The 18,547-nt window shown below is 40.8% G+C and overlaps 1 protein-coding gene across 2 annotated transcripts in view; it reads left to right on the plus strand.

Moving 5' to 3' along the window:
* The window catches only part of RYR3 (ryanodine receptor 3), a 563,020-nt gene that overhangs the window by 305,503 nt on the left and 238,970 nt on the right, over nucleotides 1-18,547 (plus strand). For both annotated transcript variants that reach the window (XM_034938474.3, XM_057299827.2), the window contains exons 19-21: nucleotides 3,068-3,260; nucleotides 13,692-13,908; nucleotides 18,360-18,464. In XM_034938474.3, coding sequence (XP_034794365.3) covers nucleotides 3,068-3,260; nucleotides 13,692-13,908; nucleotides 18,360-18,464 — 515 coding nt within the window. The remainder of the gene's footprint in view (nucleotides 1-3,067; nucleotides 3,261-13,691; nucleotides 13,909-18,359; nucleotides 18,465-18,547) is intronic.

Consider the following 18,547-nt stretch of genomic DNA (forward strand, 5'->3'; position numbering starts at 1 on the left):
AGCTGGATGCTCCTGTCCGGCTTTATTGCCCCACCATATCTCCCTCATCCAGCCTTCATTAACCCTCAGCTTCCAGCCTTACCAAACTCCAGCCATTCTGCAACTATGTTAGACACTCCTCTTGCTCTTTCCTTTCATTTCTCTAGAGACCTTTATATTCTCCAAGTCTCAACTTGTCCCATGCTCCCAGACAGATTCCCAGGCATCTTCCTCTCCCTCTAGAAGGCAACACATACGTACCTTCATTCCAATATTTATCGTTATTATTTTGTATTTAAATGTCCATTTCCCACCAGACTATGGGCTTCTTAAGAGCATGAGTTGGGTCTTCTGTCTTTGATCCCCAGTCCCAGGTGTAGTATCTGGCACGTAGGAGAGCCTCATTACTGCCTGTGGAAGAGTGGGAGGGAATGCAATATGGCTTTGTCAATTACCCAAATTAATTAGAGGGAGCTACCTAATCTTTTTTATTAATTAAAAAGAGCACAGTGATTTCATCATTTAAAAATTCACCACTTAGTTTAGAATCTGTTATAGGTTGAGTATCCCTTATTCGAAGTTCTTAGGACCAAAAGTGTTTCAGGTTTTAGATTTTTTGGGTTTGGGAATATTTGCATATGCATAATAAGATACCTTGGAAATGGGACTCAACTCTAAACACAAAATTCCTTTATGTTTCGTAAATACAAAGCCTGAAGGTAATTTTATACAAAATTTTTAATAATTTTGTGCATGAAACAAAATTTTGACTTTTTTGACGGTGACCCATCACATGTGGTTGAGTATGAAGTTCCCCACTTGTGCCATCATGTCAGTGCTCAAAATGTTTCAGATTCTAGAGCATTTCACATTTTGGATTTTTAGATTAAGGATGCTCAACCTGAACTAGACTAGCAGTAACCACAGAAAACATTAAATCGTTCTAAACTGGGATTATAAATATTACATAGCAAAGATACATGTACAGAATTTGTAAATAACTCATATCCATCAGGTGGGGATTTTTTTATATTACCTTTTCATAGCATATTATACAGCCATTAAAATTAAATTTCTAATGAATATTGTATTATACAATAAAATGTTTGAGATATAATTAGTAGAACAAGCTACAAAAACCTACTATACCCCAGTTTGAATAAAAAGTGTGTGTGTGGGGCCAGGCGCGGTGGCTCACGCCTGTAATCCCAGCACTTTGGGAGGCCAAGGCAGGCGGATCACGAGGTCAGGAGATCGAGACCATCCTGGCTAACATGGTGAAACCCCATCTCTACTAAAAATACAAAAAGTTAGGCAGGCGTGGTGGCGGGCACCTGTAGTCCCAGCTACTTGGGAGGCTGAGGCAGCCTCCTGGCGTGAACCCAGGAGGTGGAGCTTGCATTGAGCCCATATTGTGCCACTGCACTCCAGCCTGGGCGACAGAGTGAGACTCTGTCTCCAAAAAGAAAAAAAAATGTGTATGTGTATAACTCCATAAAATATATATAACTCCATCAAAATAGAGTGTGTACATATATATTTGGAAGCATTTTTATGGAGTTATATTTTTTCTTTTGTATTTATTTGAGACAGGGTCTCATTCTGTCGCCCAGGCTGGAGCGCAGTGGCATGATCTCAGCTCACCTCAGCCTCCACCTCTTGGGTTCAAGCTCTTTCCACCTCAGCCCCCTAAGTAGCTGGGACTACAGGTGCACGTCATCACGCCCAGCTAATTTTTGTATCTTTAGTAGAGACAGAGTTTCACCATGTTGGCCAGGCTGGTCTCAAACTCCTGAGCTCAAGTGATCTGCCTGCCTTGGCCCCGCAAAGTGCTGGGATTATAGGCATGAGCCCCCAGCCTTTTTGTATACTTTCCTGTATAAATGGTGACCATTTATAATGAATACATATTATTTCTGTAATCAAGAAACAAGATATCTTTTTATCTTTTGCTGGAAACTCTATTTTAAATCCTAACTTCTCTTTTGTTGCTCTCTTTCTAATAGAAATGTAAACCCGAGAGGGGAGGGGTAGGTGGTTATAATTATTAATATTTACTTTTAGAATTTCCAGAATAAGATGATATAGGAAAGCAGGGAGGTGATTTTCCTCACTACTTTAAGTCAGGAAATGATAAATCATCTAATGAAAGAGATGTGAAGAAGTTTTTTAATCAATTCAGAGTATAACTGGCAATGTGTTTTCCTGCTTATCCGAAATAATAAAGTTCTTTAAAACAAATAAGCAAACTATGTAGCATAGTTTTTTGTTTGTTTGTTTTTTGAGATGGAGTTTCACTCTTGTTACCCAGGCTGGAGTGCAATGGCACGGTCTCGGCTCTCCGCAACCTCTGCCTCCCGGATTCAAACGATTCTCCTGCCTCAGCCTCCCGAGTAGCTGGGATTACAGGCATGCGCCACCACACCCGGCTACTTTTGTATTTTTAGTAGAGACGGGGTTTCTCCATGTTGGTCAGGCTGGTCTCGAACTCCCGACCTCAAGTGACCCACCTGCCTCAGCCTCCGAAAGTGCTGGGATTACAGGCGTGAGCCACTGTGCCCAGCCTATGTAGCATAGTTTAATGGCTAGATGGCCTTGCCATTCTTCTCTTTGATGGCTTCTTTATTCAACCCTAGAGCAGTCTAATCTTTTTGAGGAAGTAGAAGACAGGAAGGTCTTTGGGCACTTACAACTAAACAGACACACACACCAGCTACTTCTGAAGAGCGAGCTACACCAGCAAAAGCAGTCTGTCTGTTACTTCAGACACCAGGCCACAGTCTGAACACACATTGAGCACGTTAAGTTTTTGTTATTTCTCATTCTTAGCAGCTTGAGCATTTCCCCTGAGACTCATCGCAAATCAGGCATGGTGTCTGCCCACTCGCCAGCTTAGGAATTCATTTCTCATTGCTCATCTCACACAAAAGGAAACAAAAGGAAAGTTGCATTTCAAATGCAGTAGTACCTCTGGACCTCTTGAGTACCCATCACACTTCCCCACCTCCTGCAGAGGCCTCTGAGCCTTTCTCAGCCTAGCAGGTGCCTCCAGAGTTCCACAGCCTTCTTCCTGTTCTTTCCTCACCAGGCCGGATACCCAGAGCTGTGGCTTCCATCAACCAGCACCTCCTGAGATCGGATGACGTGGTAAGCTGCTGCCTGGACCTCGGGGTGCCCAGCATCTCATTCCGCATCAATGGGCAACCCGTGCAGGGGATGTTTGAGAACTTCAACACAGATGGGCTCTTCTTCCCTGTGATGAGCTTTTCAGCAGGTGTCAAGTAAGTTATGGCTGTGATTTCATGGAGAGTAGCAGTTACCCCACCTCCCTGCCACCACTGTGAGCTGCGAAGCCAGCAGTCTCCTTCAGGGCTTCAGTACTGTGAACTAAGTTCCCCAGGACAGTGATGGTGCAAGGGCAAGAGCCAACTAGAGTCATTTGCTCCATCTCTACTGGTAGAACCTCCCCCAGGGGTTGTATTATGTACTCAGATAAACAGTAAGATTAATAGGATAAATCCTGTGTAGAAAATTAATAATTATAAAAGTATTACATGCTCATTATAAGAAAAACTTCAAAGACATAGTTATGAACAACACAGTAAAAATCACCTATGATTCCAATGGTTAGCTATAATCTCTATTAATACTTTGGCATATTTTTCAAGTCTTTTCTTCTACAAATATACATCATTTTTTAATTGGTATTACACCGAATATGAAGTGTATGTCTTGATTATCTTTTATTCAACAATAATGAACCTTTTCCTGAGTCATTGAGATCCTCAAAATGATTTTATAGCCATATAATAGCCCTTTATTTGGCTGTTTCATGATACAGCCATTACTCTGCTGTTCAAGTCTATGCCAATTTCATTTTTGGTCAAAATGCATGTGTGTTTTAAAGTCTAAATTTATAATTATGTGGCCAAATTGATTTTGAGATTCTCTAAACAGTTCAGAATTCCTTATCAATAACTTTAGAATCTAAAAAGCTCTGAAAACCATAAATTTGTTCATAACTCATTTTGTAATAAAATCTAACCTGAACTCATTTTGTGACAAAACTGTCATCAGCAGAAATGAGGCTGTTTTCAGTCTTTCATTTATTCTACTTCTTGTGAATATTTATATGTTTAACTGCAGAGATATTAATGTGTCTCATTATGATGTACTGCCCCTCACCTGGCTGCAGTTTCTGCTTAATGTACATAACGGGTAACTTTTAAAAAAAATTCTAAAGAATTCCAAAGTCTGAAGCACATCTCTAATGATTTCAGATAAAGGATTTGGGCTTGCAGTATCATTTAAGGCAACATATGGGAACGTCCAACTGATTGGATCCTTATTAATTTTTACTGTTACTTGTTATTTTAAATCTTTGCTGATTTGGAAAAATTGTACCTTAGAGTATTAATTTTTTATTTTTTATTACGAATGTGGTGAAACATTTTTTATGATTATTTTTAATGTACTTTTTCCAACACAGTATTTTTGCTAACTTTGTGTTCTCAGCCTTTCTGATATTTATTTTTTGGTAGATATCTTACATATTTTGGATATACTGACTTTATATAGTATATGTAATATATTTACATGTTTATGTATAATAATTTTATATTAAGGATGTTAAACTGTTTTTTATTGGTTTGAAATATTTCTACCAGTTTCTGATTTATACTTTAACACTTGGGTTTTTTCCTATTGTTTTTTGTTGTTGTTTTTCACAAAAGGAATGTAAATCAAAGAAAATACCAGGAACTCATAATAGTACCACCTAGAGATAATCATATTAGCTTTTTATATACACAGTTAAATATTGTTCATTTAATTGGGCTTGTGCTATGCATGCTGCTTTCCTATATACTATTGCTATTTCTCTGCCTCTTTCCTTGTACCTACAAGTTGGATGCTATTTTTAATTATTTTAACCACGTTATGCATTTTAATGTCTGTAAGGCAAAACCCCACAATAACCCTTCTTTCCCAAACTTTTCTCAGCCATTCTTCATCCCTGTATTTTAAAGAGATCACAATCAATTGAGCAGGAGACTGGAGTCAACATAGAATCATACTAGTGTCCATGGAAGCCCCTGGAAAGGGTCATGGCAGGAGGAGAGTTGTGGGAAGCAGGAGCTGAGATCTGGGATCACAAAGAAACCATTTCAGGGATCCAGGTCCAAGTGAGGGGATTTTCAGGGTGAAACCACTCCAGTAGGCCTCAGCACCTCAGGTGGATTGGTAAACCAAGATATCTTTATATGTTTTCCAAAGTAGGATTTTGGTTCTGTTTCAATTATATAAACTATTTAGAAATAAAGAATTGTCCTTTGCGAATGGTACTCAACCTTTGGAATTTGAGACAGATGTGTGTGTGTGTTTGTATATATACACAAGCATATTTACAAACATATTCATATAAATGGATATAATATATTGAAGTTATATATTGGCATTGTTTGAGGTTCTTGTAACAAATGGAGAACCAGGAGAGTAAAGCTTTACTGAGGTTGAAAATCTTCTTATCACATATTCAAGCCAGGGAATCTTACACTATCTGTAGGCACTGTGTTCTAAGAGTTGAAAGTTCTTCTGTGCTGAGGATATTTCATCCCAATTCTTCCTTTTTAAATATGTGAGGATACCACATAGAGCTATTCTCATTGACAGCCATCAGAAGCATGTGGAAAACGGGGAGTGTTGTTGACAAGAGAGGCGCTGTAAGCACAGAAAAATCTGATTGGAGCAAAAGCCTTCTGGAAGAGGGAAAGGACCTTCTAGCCCTATTTTCCATCTTCCCCACTCCACTCCTTAGGAATAAAGAGAATGAGTACAAATATAAATACAACACAACAGTGTTGGGATCATACATCCTTTGACTCAGGAACTTACCTGAAGAAACAAAGTTACTCTGAGTAGTCAGTTCCCAGGACTGCATTTGCATGTGTAGCTGGTGACCTTGGTCACCCACCATTAATACTCCTCCCACTTTTACTTATTTTGCCCATGTCCACTCATTGTTTTTTACTTATTTTCAAAGGGAGTACACCTATTTCACAAGCAAGTCATCTGAAAAAACTACTTAGGCAAATTTAGGTCTATGGAGAAGGGATCTTCTCCAGTCTACTAGCTAATGAACTTTTCCACATTTTGTGTTTAGAGAATGGTACATCTGCTCTCAAATGTTGCATAATGATTCTGAATCATTAGTTCATCCTTTCCGTCTCCCTCAGAACAATGAGATAGGATTTTTGTGTCTGTGATTTTTTAGAGGGTAGTGGAGGGATTTTTTTGGAATCCTCTTGACAAGAACCGCAGTTAGCAGGTGAAAAAATAGTTGACTGAAAGGTATCCACATGTAGAAGACATTTCTGGGATCTGGTGTCTAGGTCAGCAGATCATGCAGCCTTCTGAGTGCACAGATAAAGGAGAAGCAAAGTTGCAAGAGAAGAAGAATGAGATGACTAATCATTTAGGAGGCACAACTGCTGAGGAAATTTAAGAAACCAAAGGGTCTGGATGTGTTGACTTGAAGAACCAACAGCTTAGCTCTGAGAGCTTTTTGCTTATAGCAGCTGAACAGGTGGAAGGCTAAAAAGCAGTGCCAGTGGGGTGTGCAGCGGGGCTTGAAGTCACTCAAGCTTCCTGTCTCTCAGGAAACTATGAGCTCTGATATATTCCTGGCTTCGGGTCTCACAGCATGTTGTGATTTGAAGAGAGGTGGAATCACAGGGTCTGTGTAGTTGGGAAATACATTTTACTGAAATGCCTCTAGTGCATCACATGATGACCTTGGTCAGGGTCAGTGCAGGACCTGTACTGGGGGCTAGCCAGTTGCTTATAAATCAAAATAAACCGATTGGGTATTCTACAACCCAAGTGTTATTCTTACATCAACTGGTAAAGTATGATTTGGTGCTGAAACCCAGCAGTTCTTCTCTGTACTACTTTAGTTCAGTTGAACAAAGAGCTAGAAAGAGAAACCACAATATGAATTCCAAGTTAATTAAAGTATCTTATTGAAAAGAAACGTATTGGTCGGGCGTGGTGGCTCACGCCTGTAATCTCAGCACTTTGGGAGGCCAAGGCGGGTGGATCATGAGGTCAGGAGACCGAGACCATCCTGGCTAACACGATGAAACCCCGTCTCTACTAAAAATACAAAAATTAGCTGGGCGTGGTGGCGGGCGCCTGTAGTCCCAGCTACTTGGGAGGCTGAGGCAGGAGAATGGCGTGAACCTGGGAGGCGGAGCTTGCGGTGAGCAGAGATCACGCCACTGCACTCCAGCCTGGGCGACAGAGTGAGACTCTGACTCAGAAAAAAAATGTATTTTATAATGAAATTGAAAAGAAATTATTGTTTCACCCAATACTGTAGAACACTTGCCTGGTTTTATAGCATCTCTCCCAGCAAGATGCAAAGTGTTATATCTGTCTAGAAAGAGATTCTTTTTCTCCCATCATAGAAGTCTTCAGAGTTGTTTCTCATATTTATTTTTAACTTCTGTAGGGCTTCTAAGTTAGATTTGAGTTCTCTTTCACAGTCCTGTTTCCTCCTGTTTGATGGTCTTTACTGAGATCCTTGTCTTGAATTTTTAAAATAATTTTTATACTTACAAACTATGTTGTTAATAATACCTGATTAGGATGTCCCTGCCAGCCGTCATCGAAGAGCAAAGCTACATGAAGAGCAAAAATCTTTTTCAATTAGATTTACCCACAGTGAAGTCAAAGTTAGCATGAGTAATTACTGACAAAACCCACAAATCAATGTCATAGCCTCTTTTCTCTTAATGAACATGCCTCCATAGTTTTCTTCTCAATGTGGTTTGTTTATAGACAGTATTATTAGGGCAGTAGGCCCCCAGTGTAACAACCGTATTCATTATAGAATAGAATTTGGGATGAGGTATATGTACCTTGTAGCCCACCGAAAAGGCTGAATTACTTAGATGCCAGGAAGCTCTTACTAAAAGTGGATCTTATATACACCCCACAAGTGGCATGAATCAGATAGAGAGCATTATACAGAAAGCCATAGTATATAGTGAAATTTGGGTGCTAATTTTTTTTGCAGAAAATTAATGAGTTAGTCATCATAGAATATATTTTATGGCTATAGTTAAACTCCCCATAAATCTATTTAATCATCTTATGTAACTCTTTTGCCAGCTCTAATTTATAAAAATAACCATATCCAAAGATGTTAGTATTTGTGGTTGCTGTTTGTTTTCTGTTGGTATTCTCCAGACTTGGCTAAAATTCAGGTAACCAACAGCTTAGCTATTTCCAGCTTGCTGTGGTCAATGCTGTGGAAATTATTGCTGAGATAAATATGCTTCTTCAGAGAACATGATGGGCACTGGCTGGATTGCCCTGAGCTTTCATCAAACACTAGCCAGAAAGAAATATGAATGTGGGAATGTCCATAACTCAGATTGTTCTCCAGTCTTAGCGATAGGGGCTAAAGATGCAATTATGAATCGTGACTTATGAGTCAAATTCAGGTCAGCAAAAGCTGGCTCATTCTTTCTCCTCTTAACCACAGCTTGTATCCTTTTCTTCTGTGAAACATTATCCCAGCTCTCTGGGAGGAATTCAATAGCAGATAACAGTAGTGAGACATCTAGCAAGACTAAAATGATTTTACACGTTTGCTAGCAAGCTCTGAATAATAATATGATAGCCCAACGAAAGGAAAGTTAGTCACCCCCTTTGAGCACAGCACAGCTTTGTCATGATTTTTACTATATTTTTTTCTTAATGGGTCAATCTTTCAAATCTGGGAATTTGTAGTAGGTAGACCCATCTCTCCTGCAAATTAACAAGCAAAAATGCACAAATCTCAAAGACGAAGTTGAAAATGCTGGCAGAGATTTTTCAATATAATTTGTCCTGTGTTTTCAAAATTAGTCAAGTAAATAAAAATTTCCTCTACACATCCCAAAACTTCACTAATCCCAGGCAGCTCTTACTGAAGCTATTGCTCATCTATGAGGTGAAAGAATCTAAGGACAGAGTCGCTTACTGTAAACACTTTAGGAAGGAAAAAATCTTTGAGAGCTGATGAAATATCTGAGTTATAGGAAGAACCCCAGAAAATGATACAAGTGCTGTGGTGGAACGGATTAAATAGATTAATGAATTTGATTTTTTAAATCCATTAATGTAGAGAAAAATCTGAGGATAAAGAGGAACTAATTGTAATGAAATCAATTATTAAATTCTCTTTTTAATTTTAAATTTAACATTTTGGGGATGCTGGGTGATTCCATGGAACTCAAGGAGCCAGGGAGGAAAACATGTAGAGAGGGGAGATTTACATTCCAATTGGACATTTCTCGTTTGTGAATGAGGCAAAGGATTTAAAAGATAAACATGAAGTGCCAGGTAACAATTTACTGAGAGAAGTGGACTGGTAGGTTTAACTTTATTGTTTCTTCTTCTACCCCTGTAACTCCATGCTCTGGAGAAGTTCTCGGGTAGGTCCTGTAGCTTTTATTACTACTTTTAGGAACAAGAACAATTTTGTCAGTAATTCGAAAGTTCTATCTATTTGAATATAAAATCAAAATTTGTATTCAGTTTACAGCTTGAGCCCTCCCCCAGCTTGGGCCTGCAGTATGAGGCAGCTGCTTCTCCACATTGGTCTGCCCCTCCCTGATTGGCCAGCTCCTATTGCAGACCCCTCTAGAGTTGAGACCCAGGGAGAGATGACTGGAGAATAGGCATGTCTGATGGAGTCAGTGCTATTGTCAGGTAGCATTGAGTCTTTGTGTAGCAGTTGTACAGTTGCTGCCTCTTTCTTTTCTGGGACCCTTTTGTAGTTTTCTTAGCCTCAGGCTGGGAACTTCTGACCACAGTTCTTTTGACACAAACCTTACCACTTCTGTTGGCTGCTCCCTCTGGCTGACCCTAAACCTCCCTCCAGATCCCCTTTCCCACATCCCCCAGCCCCTGGGTTTCTGATCTCTACTCAGACATTTGCCTTTCTGGGAAGTCCCTTTTTAAGATGGCAGATGGTGGGCTCATTCATGGAGCCCTTAAATAGCCTTCTAGGGAGCACAGTCCTTGGCGTCACCCTGAGCGAAAGGGCACCTCTTTTCCATGCAGCCCTTTCTCACGCTGTCAGCTCTGTCACCAGGAAAATGTGTCCCTCAGTAAACTCCAGAGGGCACCTGTCAAGCTTCCACGTGGTTTCTTGAAACCCTTATCATTTGGCTTCCGAAAAGGGAGAACGCTTCTCCCTTTCTCCCTGAAAGTTCTCTCCAAAGGAATTCTTTCCTTTATCCGTCTAGAGGTGTGTGATAGGCTGTGGCTGATAGAACTGGTTTCACAGTGTTTTTGTATATACTACATAGTTGACTCAGCACTTCACTTTAGGATGTGAAAATATTTAGCATCCTCTGAGTTATGGATTCATACATCTAACTGTGGGACCTCAACCAAAACTCTGAGACAGAGGGGAGCCCACTTTCATATACTCAGATAATTAAAATGAGTTTCAGGTATTTTGTTACCTTCTTTCGGTCGTTCCCTTCAAACCTGAATTTTATCTCCCTAGTTATTACCTTTGATCTCATCAATCTGGATCTCATAGGGCAAGTTACAAAGGGGACCTTCAATATTTGTGGCGGTTTGTTGGATCGCTTCTCACAGACTCTGGGCAGTTTGTTCACAGGCAGTGAGGGGAGGAGCCACAGGTGGTGGGTGTGCCTTGGACCATTGTCTGTTCAATCTGCCTGCTGAGGGCACAGGGACTGTCATCTGCAGGACTTCTGAAGCAATCCAGGACCTTTTCTTCTACCCAGTGAAGCACTGCACGATGATGTTTAAAGACCAAAGCTTCAGTATGCAGTAAACACTGATTCCTGCCTGTGTTAATTTATTTTACAGTTTATGTGGCCATTAGAGAAGATAAGATTCAGATTTACAACCAAATGATCAGTCTCCTTTTAATAACTGAATATAAAAACTAAGCATTGTTCTCATTAAATGCTACCTGAAACTCTACTTTTCTTGATTTGTTATCTTATCCGCAGATTTTAAAACCTAAGAGAAATTTTGAAACTCAACAATTAGCAAGAGAGCTCATGAATAATTAAATTCCTCTAGAAATCCTCATAAGAGATCATTTACTTGTTCTTGGAATCCATATGCTAGTGAGTAATGGAATACACTTACTTGCTGTACAAGCTACTAGGCATTCAGCTGCTCACAGGAAAGATGCTCAATGAGAAGAGAGAGGCAGAAAATTTCCCACACTAATTCTTTGCCCAGAAAGATCCAATTTTATCCCATGGTTTGCATATGTCAGTACACAATCTGTTATGTTGCAGTTGAATTGGGAAGTTCTCAACAAATAATTTTAAGATTTAGTCATTATTTCCTGAGCTTCACTAAATTAGTAATACTGCAGGCTAATGACTCAATTTTGTTTTAATTTCATTGTTCAAATTCTTAATACACATAGATTGTGTCCTATTACATAACACTTAATGTAGGCGCATTCACAAGGGACAATTGTGATTCTAACTCTATATCATTATTACTGAGTACCTTAAAATAGGAAATTGGGAGGTTTCGTATGATTTCTATAATTAATTTTAAAACAGCATTTTATAAAATGCTTTTCAGATAAAGTGTCTGCTCTTATTGGGAAGGAAAAAAACCTTAGCACCTCTTTACTTAAAGAGGCTTTATTTTCCAGTTTCACGATTAGGATATTTCCACCATCACAATTATGCAGCCAACACTGAGAATATCTTGTAAGGCTGCCCTACCAGAACGTTCCAGTGAAAGGAAGTGAGGCCCACTGGAAAGTATCCTGTTGTGAAAGTTTTGCCAAATCATAACTTTTCTCCGTTTACCTCATCCCCCTCCACACATACACTCAGTCCATGAGCAATTCCGAACAAGCCTAATTCCAAAACAAAACTGGATGTGGCTGCTTGGATCACCTCCGTCCAACCCACCATTATCTCCCTCTGACTATTTCAAGAGTCTCCCAATTGGTCCCCAGATCTATCTGCATAGGGCAACTAGGAGAATCTTATATTTCCTTACGTTAAAACCCATCAGCAGCTTTCCATTTGGAATACAATCCTACCTCCTTGCCAGGGCTCATAGACCCTGCCTGATACAGCCCTACCACTCGGGCTCATGGTGTTCTCACCCACGCCACCCTCCTTTCTGTTAATCTGATCCACCCAAGGTCTTCTCCACCTCAGAGCCTTTGCACTTGTTCCTCTGCCTGAAATGCTCTTCCTCCAGATCTTGAGCTCACTGATTTCTCCTTACCCCTCAGAGTTAACTCGCATGTCAGAGAGGCCTTCCTTGACACCATCTCTAGCAGCCAACCCCTTACCTGAGTGATTTCACATCTCCCTTTTTAAAACCCCATCAGATGTCTCCCAATCAGTAATTAACACCTATTTGTCTGCTAGAATACCTGCTCTGTGACACCAGGGATGCCATATACCTTGTTCATTGCTGAATCCCCAGTACAAAAGCAAGTGCTAATTGTATGGGATCAGTAAAGATTTGTTCAATGGAGAAGGGCAGGGGAATGAATGTTGTACATAAACACTGCATATATATTGGCTTTTTTCCAGTGTTCAATTACTGTTGAACCTCCAGAGCTCCATATCTTGCCAAGTTTTAATTATGGAAAACTGGTTGTATTTCCTCATCAATTTAATGTGGTTGCAGTTGACTTGTGAAAGCTCTATTTCTGATTATAAACCTGAGATCGTATGAAGTATCATTTTGAAATAGCTTACTTTCACCTTCTTTTTGCATGGGGAACTTTAGGGTCCAATCTAACTCTAACCTAACCCATATATATGAGGCTGACTTTCAGCCAGAATGCTGAATTACAATATTGAAAGACTTCTGCCTGGTGGTAATCTGAGCCTGCCTGCTATTACTGAGACCTTTAGTGTCCTTCCCCACTTCGTTGGGAAGTCCCAGTGAGCACTGCAGGAGGAGGGCCAGGGTGTCAGGACTGGGTACTATCAGGAGGATGATACTAAGAAAGACACTGGGATCCCATTGAGCAAACTCTTGATGCCCATCTGTGCCCATGCAGCCATGGCTGCCTCCTCACAGTCGCCCCCATATGGCTGCTTCAGGGAAATGCAGTCTCCACAGTGTAACATTTTTAAGTAACCTCGCCAGCCATGTACCATTTGTGATTAATACTCTAATGTTACTTAGTCTTTTCCCCTGAATATTAAAATAAGATTTTAATACTTTCTCCATATAGTTACATCATGCTTTCTTTAACTGATGTGTCAATAATCTCCCTCAAGAAGAGTTGAAGTTATCACACTGTAATTTTTATATGATCTTTACAGAGAATAATCTCATTATCACTATTATGTTTTTCAATACTGCAATAATATCTATAGTAATTATTTACCTATTAGAGTACAGATAAACTTGGTTCTAAAAACCTAGTGGTTTGTGTATATAAATGTTTAGGAACTTAGCCGTGATGGGTCAGCTGAGGATCAGCCTTGATGCTCACTTACCCCTCTGCTGTTTTGTTACATACTGGATGATGTTTGCTGTGGTTAACCTGAAGTCATTCACTTCTCAACAAAATTATGTTGAGGGTGGGAGGTAGGGACTGATCTTTAATTTTCACTTATTTGAGCTGCATTGTTTTTTTTTTTAACCTCTGTATTTCTGCTATCTTCAAATGACAGAGTACGTTTCCTGATGGGTGGACGTCATGGAGAGTTTAAGTTCCTGCCTCCCTCTGGCTATGCCCCTTGCTATGAAGCCTTACTTCCAAAAGAGAAGATGAGATTGGAGCCTGTCAAAGAATATAAACGTGATGCTGATGGCATTAGAGATCTCTTGGGTACCACCCAGTTCCTCTCCCAAGCCTCTTTCATCCCATGCCCCGTAGACACCAGTCAGGTAGGTTCAAATTGCCCGCAGAAGGCAACCAATATAGATGAAGCAATAGAGTTAAATACTTCTTTCTTTCTTGTTTTTGAACCTTTCTTAATATACATGCTCCAGAATTGTTGTGTAATGTGAACAATTATTACTCCTCACATTTTCACCATGTGCGTCAATTGGGTGTTTAAGGATTTCTCAATCAGTGAACATGTTGAGCACCTGCTACGTGTGTTATATTCTGTGAAGGATAGACAGAAATATTTATTGTCTGGGAATTCTCAACCAAGATAAAGATGTAAGAAGCAAATGTATTATTTTTTTAAAAGGCCAAATGTAATAAATGCAAAACGGACAGTATGCACCAGTAAATACTAGGGAAATCCTTTAGGCTAGAATGTTTCTAGAAGTCTGCGTGGTAAGGGTGGAATTCAGTTAGAGCCTTTAAAAAGCTTAAATAGGGAGGGAGGGTCTCCAGGGGTGATATAAAAGAAATGGTATAAATAAGGGCCTAGAAATAAAAACACAAAGTAGAAGTATAGACAGGTGGCAATGCGTATTCTCATATGGCTGGGCTCTGGGAAGAGGGAGGAGCAAGTAGGAGAAGAGTTGGAAAATAAAAGGGAGAGAAACGGAATAGCGTGAAGGGCTTTGGAAATGCTGTTAAATGGATATTTTCTTTCCCCTCCAGGGTCTGTAATTTGAGAGAGACACATTCACATGGTATTACAAGGGGCATGCAAGAGCTTTCAGCATTTTCTACACAGCAGGGCTATTTGAATCACTATTCTAGGTGTTATAGAAAATAAATGAAAAGAGACCATGCCTCTAAGGCACTTGGGATTAATAATTTCCCCAATATAGCTCTTTTAGCCTAGAGACTTTCTCTAGCATGCATTTTTCCCATAATATTCGTATGACCCTATTACATTCATCCATGTGTATGTGTTCATGAGTCTGCTTCTTACCTCCTGTGGCTAATGACTATGTATTAGTCCATTTTCATACTGCTATAAAGAACTACCTGAGACTGGGTAATTTATAAAGAAAAGAGGTTTAGTTGACTCACAGTTCTGCATGGCTGGGGAGGCCTCAGGAAACTTACAATCATGGTGGAAGGTGAAGGAGAAGCAAGCACGTCTTCACAAGGCAGCAGGAGAGAGACAGCGAATGGGAAGTGCCACACTTTTAAGCCATCAGATCTTATGAGAACTCTATTATGAGGACAGCAAGGGGGAAGGCTGCCCCTGTGATCAAATCACTTCCCAACAGGCCCTTCCCCCGACATGTGGGAATTACAATTCGAGATGATATTTGGGTGGGGACACAGAGCCAAACTATATCACTTTTGATATCATTTCAGTATTTCTCTGCCTGCTTCACAGAGTACCTTAATGGGGAATGAGAATGTTGATAGGAAATTGAGAGGGGGTTGTGAGCTAGAGGTGATTCTAAGAATTAGATCATCTGGGTCCTGTGTATTCTAGATGTCAGGGAGGAAAAACTTTTCTTCTACCCTCCTAGGTTCTGTTTTTGGGGTCCTGTGAATTAAACTCATATGGACAGATTAGCAAGAGAAAAAAATATTTTAATCACCTGGTATGGAGTTCACAAAGAAATGTGGCTCAGGGAGCAAGTTAGAATTTGGAGCTTATATACCATCTTAATAGGGAAAGGAGAAGGGGAGAAGGGCACTTCTGGGAAAATAAGTGTCTTTGATGAAAAATAAATTATTCCTAAGGAGAACAGATAGGAGATACGATAGTTCTGTGATAGAGCCTGTTTAGGTGTGATGCTGACCTTTCTCTGGTGGTAGAAGTCAATCTCCCCTGGGAAAAAAATTGTTGAATTCTTTTGGGTGGCTCTTTTTTTAGGTAGATAAGAGGAGTCCAGAAAAAGCCCCATCCTGTATCATTTGTTTTTCAAAGTCTTCAGCTCAAAATAATCCTTATACCACTGTGGCATTTTCTGGACTCCTTCATAGACAAGAAGCTTGAAGGCCAAGGCCTGAAGGAGCTTATCCATGGATGCAGGGCTGCTGGTGCCCAAGCAGGCAGAGAGTAGAAGCATGAGTGTGACTCCTGTCTGGGCTGCCTCTCCTGACTTAAGTAATCAGAAACATGTGTGTTAGATAGGGTTTTCTAGAAGATGCTGGCCTCAACAAGGGCTCCAAAGAATGAGGTAAAGTTTTGATTGGGAAGACTTGTTGAATGGCTTTGACCAAAATGCTGATAGTTATATGGACAATAAAGTCCAGTCTGAGGTGGCCTCAGATGGAGATAGAGGAACTTGTTGGGAACTGTAGTAAAGGTCGCTCCTCCTATGCAAAGAGACTGGCGGCATTTTGGAACTTTGAATTTGAGAGAGATGATTTAGGGTATCTGGGGGAAGAAATTTCTAAGCAGCAAAGCATTCAAGAGGAAGCAGAGCATAAAAGTTTGAAAAATTTGTAGCCTAACGATGCAATAGAAAAGAAAAACCCATTTTCTGGGAGAAATTCAAGCCCACTGCAGAAATTTGCATATATAACAAGGAGCCGAATGTTAATCACCAAGGCAATGGGGAAAATGTCTCCAAGGCATGTCATTGACCTTTGCAGTAGCCCCTCCCAGAGGCCTAGAAGGAAAAAATGATTTTCTGGGCCAGGCCCAGGGCCCACTTGCTTTGTGCAGCCTAGGAACTTGGTGCCCTGTGACCCAGCCACTTCACTCCACTCCAGCTATGGCTAAAAGGGGCCAAGGTACAGCTCAGGCCATGGCTTCAGAGGGTGCAAGCCCCAGGCCTTGGTAGCTTCCACGTGGTGTTGAGCCTGTGAGTGCACAGAAGTCAAGAATTGAGGTTTGGGAACCTCTACCTAGATTTCAGAGGATGTATGGAAACACCTGGATGTCCAAGCAGAAGTTTACTGCACGGGTGGGGTCCTCATGGAGAACTTCTACTAGGGTGGTGTGGAAGGGAAATGTGGGACTGAGGCCCCCACACAGAGTCCTCACTGGAACACTGCCTAGTGGAGCTGTGAGAAGAGGGCCACCATCTTCCGGACTCTAGAATAGTAGATCCACCAGCAGCTTGCACCATGCACTTGGAAAAGCCATAGACACTCAAGCATGCAGGTCCTCCTGAAATGGATGGTTAGTTCTCAGCTCCAGCTGACAGACGCCAGGCAAAAGTGTGGGTCCCGTGTTAGCCATCTTCTAAGTTGTCAAAAGAAACGAGAAATCTGGAATTTTATATGAAGTCTCCCATTTCTTAGGGATTGTCAACCAATAAACATGAAAATAATAATAATAAAAAATCTGAGAGGAAACAAAACTTAGGCTCCCAGTTTGTGACCTCTGTGGCGAGATAGGAGCAAAACACCAGGAAAATACAGAGGAACTCTCCCTTTAGGTAATCAGGGGAGACTTCTCAAAGGTGATGACATTTGAACTAAATGAAGGAGGATAAACGTTGAAGGTATTTGCCAGGTGCTGAGGAAGGGGGGTGTGTGGTGGAGGGTGTGTGTGATGTATATGGTGGGGAGTATTAATAAGGGTTAAGGTTGCATATGCAAGGGCACAGAACTGTGAAACAGTGTGGTCTTTTGGGAGAATTTCAAGAAGTTTGAAAAGGATGTGTTTGTAGAGACTGTGATGAGAACTAAAGAAGAGCACTGTGTATGTGGTTAATACATCTAGTCTTAGTGTCAAGGAACACTTGGGTGACACTAGAGAGTGTTTTGACATGATTTTTTGTTGTAGACTTGTCCCACTGGTTGCAGTATAGAGGATAGATCAGTGGAGAGCTGGGGAGGCCAGTTATAAGGCTCTTGGAATGGTCCAGGGAGAAAATAATGAGGTTCAGTAATGGAGAGAAGGGAATCCCTCAGAAGGACACTTAGGAAATGAACATGGTAGGTTTCATGACTGGTTAGATGGGGGAGTAGTGCCAGGGGAATGATAATAGGATGACTTCCAGGCTTAAAGAGGTAGTGGGGCCATGCAACAAAAAGCGAAAATAAAAACAGGAGGAGAAAAAAGATTTTGAAGGAAAAATAATGAATTCAGCTTTGGGTAACATATTGAGCTCACTTTAATGGAAAAATCCTGTAGGCAGCTGGAACCATGAGTCTAAACTTCAAAAGAGACCATGGTTAGAAATGGCCTGACTTGGGAGTGATCATCTACTGGGTGAGAGAACATGTAGAGAGGAAATAGGGTGAGGCAAGTATTCACATGTGAAGAACATTCAACACATACACCTACAGAAAAGACTAAGAGGCAATGGTCAGAGAGACAGCAAGGAGCAGAGAGGAAGCCAAGAAAGGAAGAGGGAGGAGGGCTGGGGAGCATGTGGGTCAGGCAGAGTGAGGTCGGATACTGCAGCTCCTCCTGGGTGATGTGCCAATTCAAGTGGGGTGCCCAACTCCTATAGATTTTATGATAGGTTTCAAAACAATCGATTCTTTTCACTTGCTCCTTTTGCTTTAGGTTGTTTTGCCACCTCACCTAGAAAAGATCCGAGACAGACTAGCTGAAAACATCCATGAGCTTTGGGGAATGAATAAAATAGAACTTGGCTGGACTTTCAGCAAGGTATGTGTCTCAGGGCCAGGTTAGGGTGGAGGGTGGGATTGTCTTGTTGCCTGGAACCGTTCTTCCTGCTGCACGCCTAGTTT

This window comes from Pan paniscus, chromosome 16 (genome assembly GCF_029289425.2).
Source record: "Pan paniscus chromosome 16, NHGRI_mPanPan1-v2.0_pri, whole genome shotgun sequence".
Classification (NCBI taxonomy): Eukaryota; Metazoa; Chordata; class Mammalia; order Primates; family Hominidae; genus Pan; species Pan paniscus.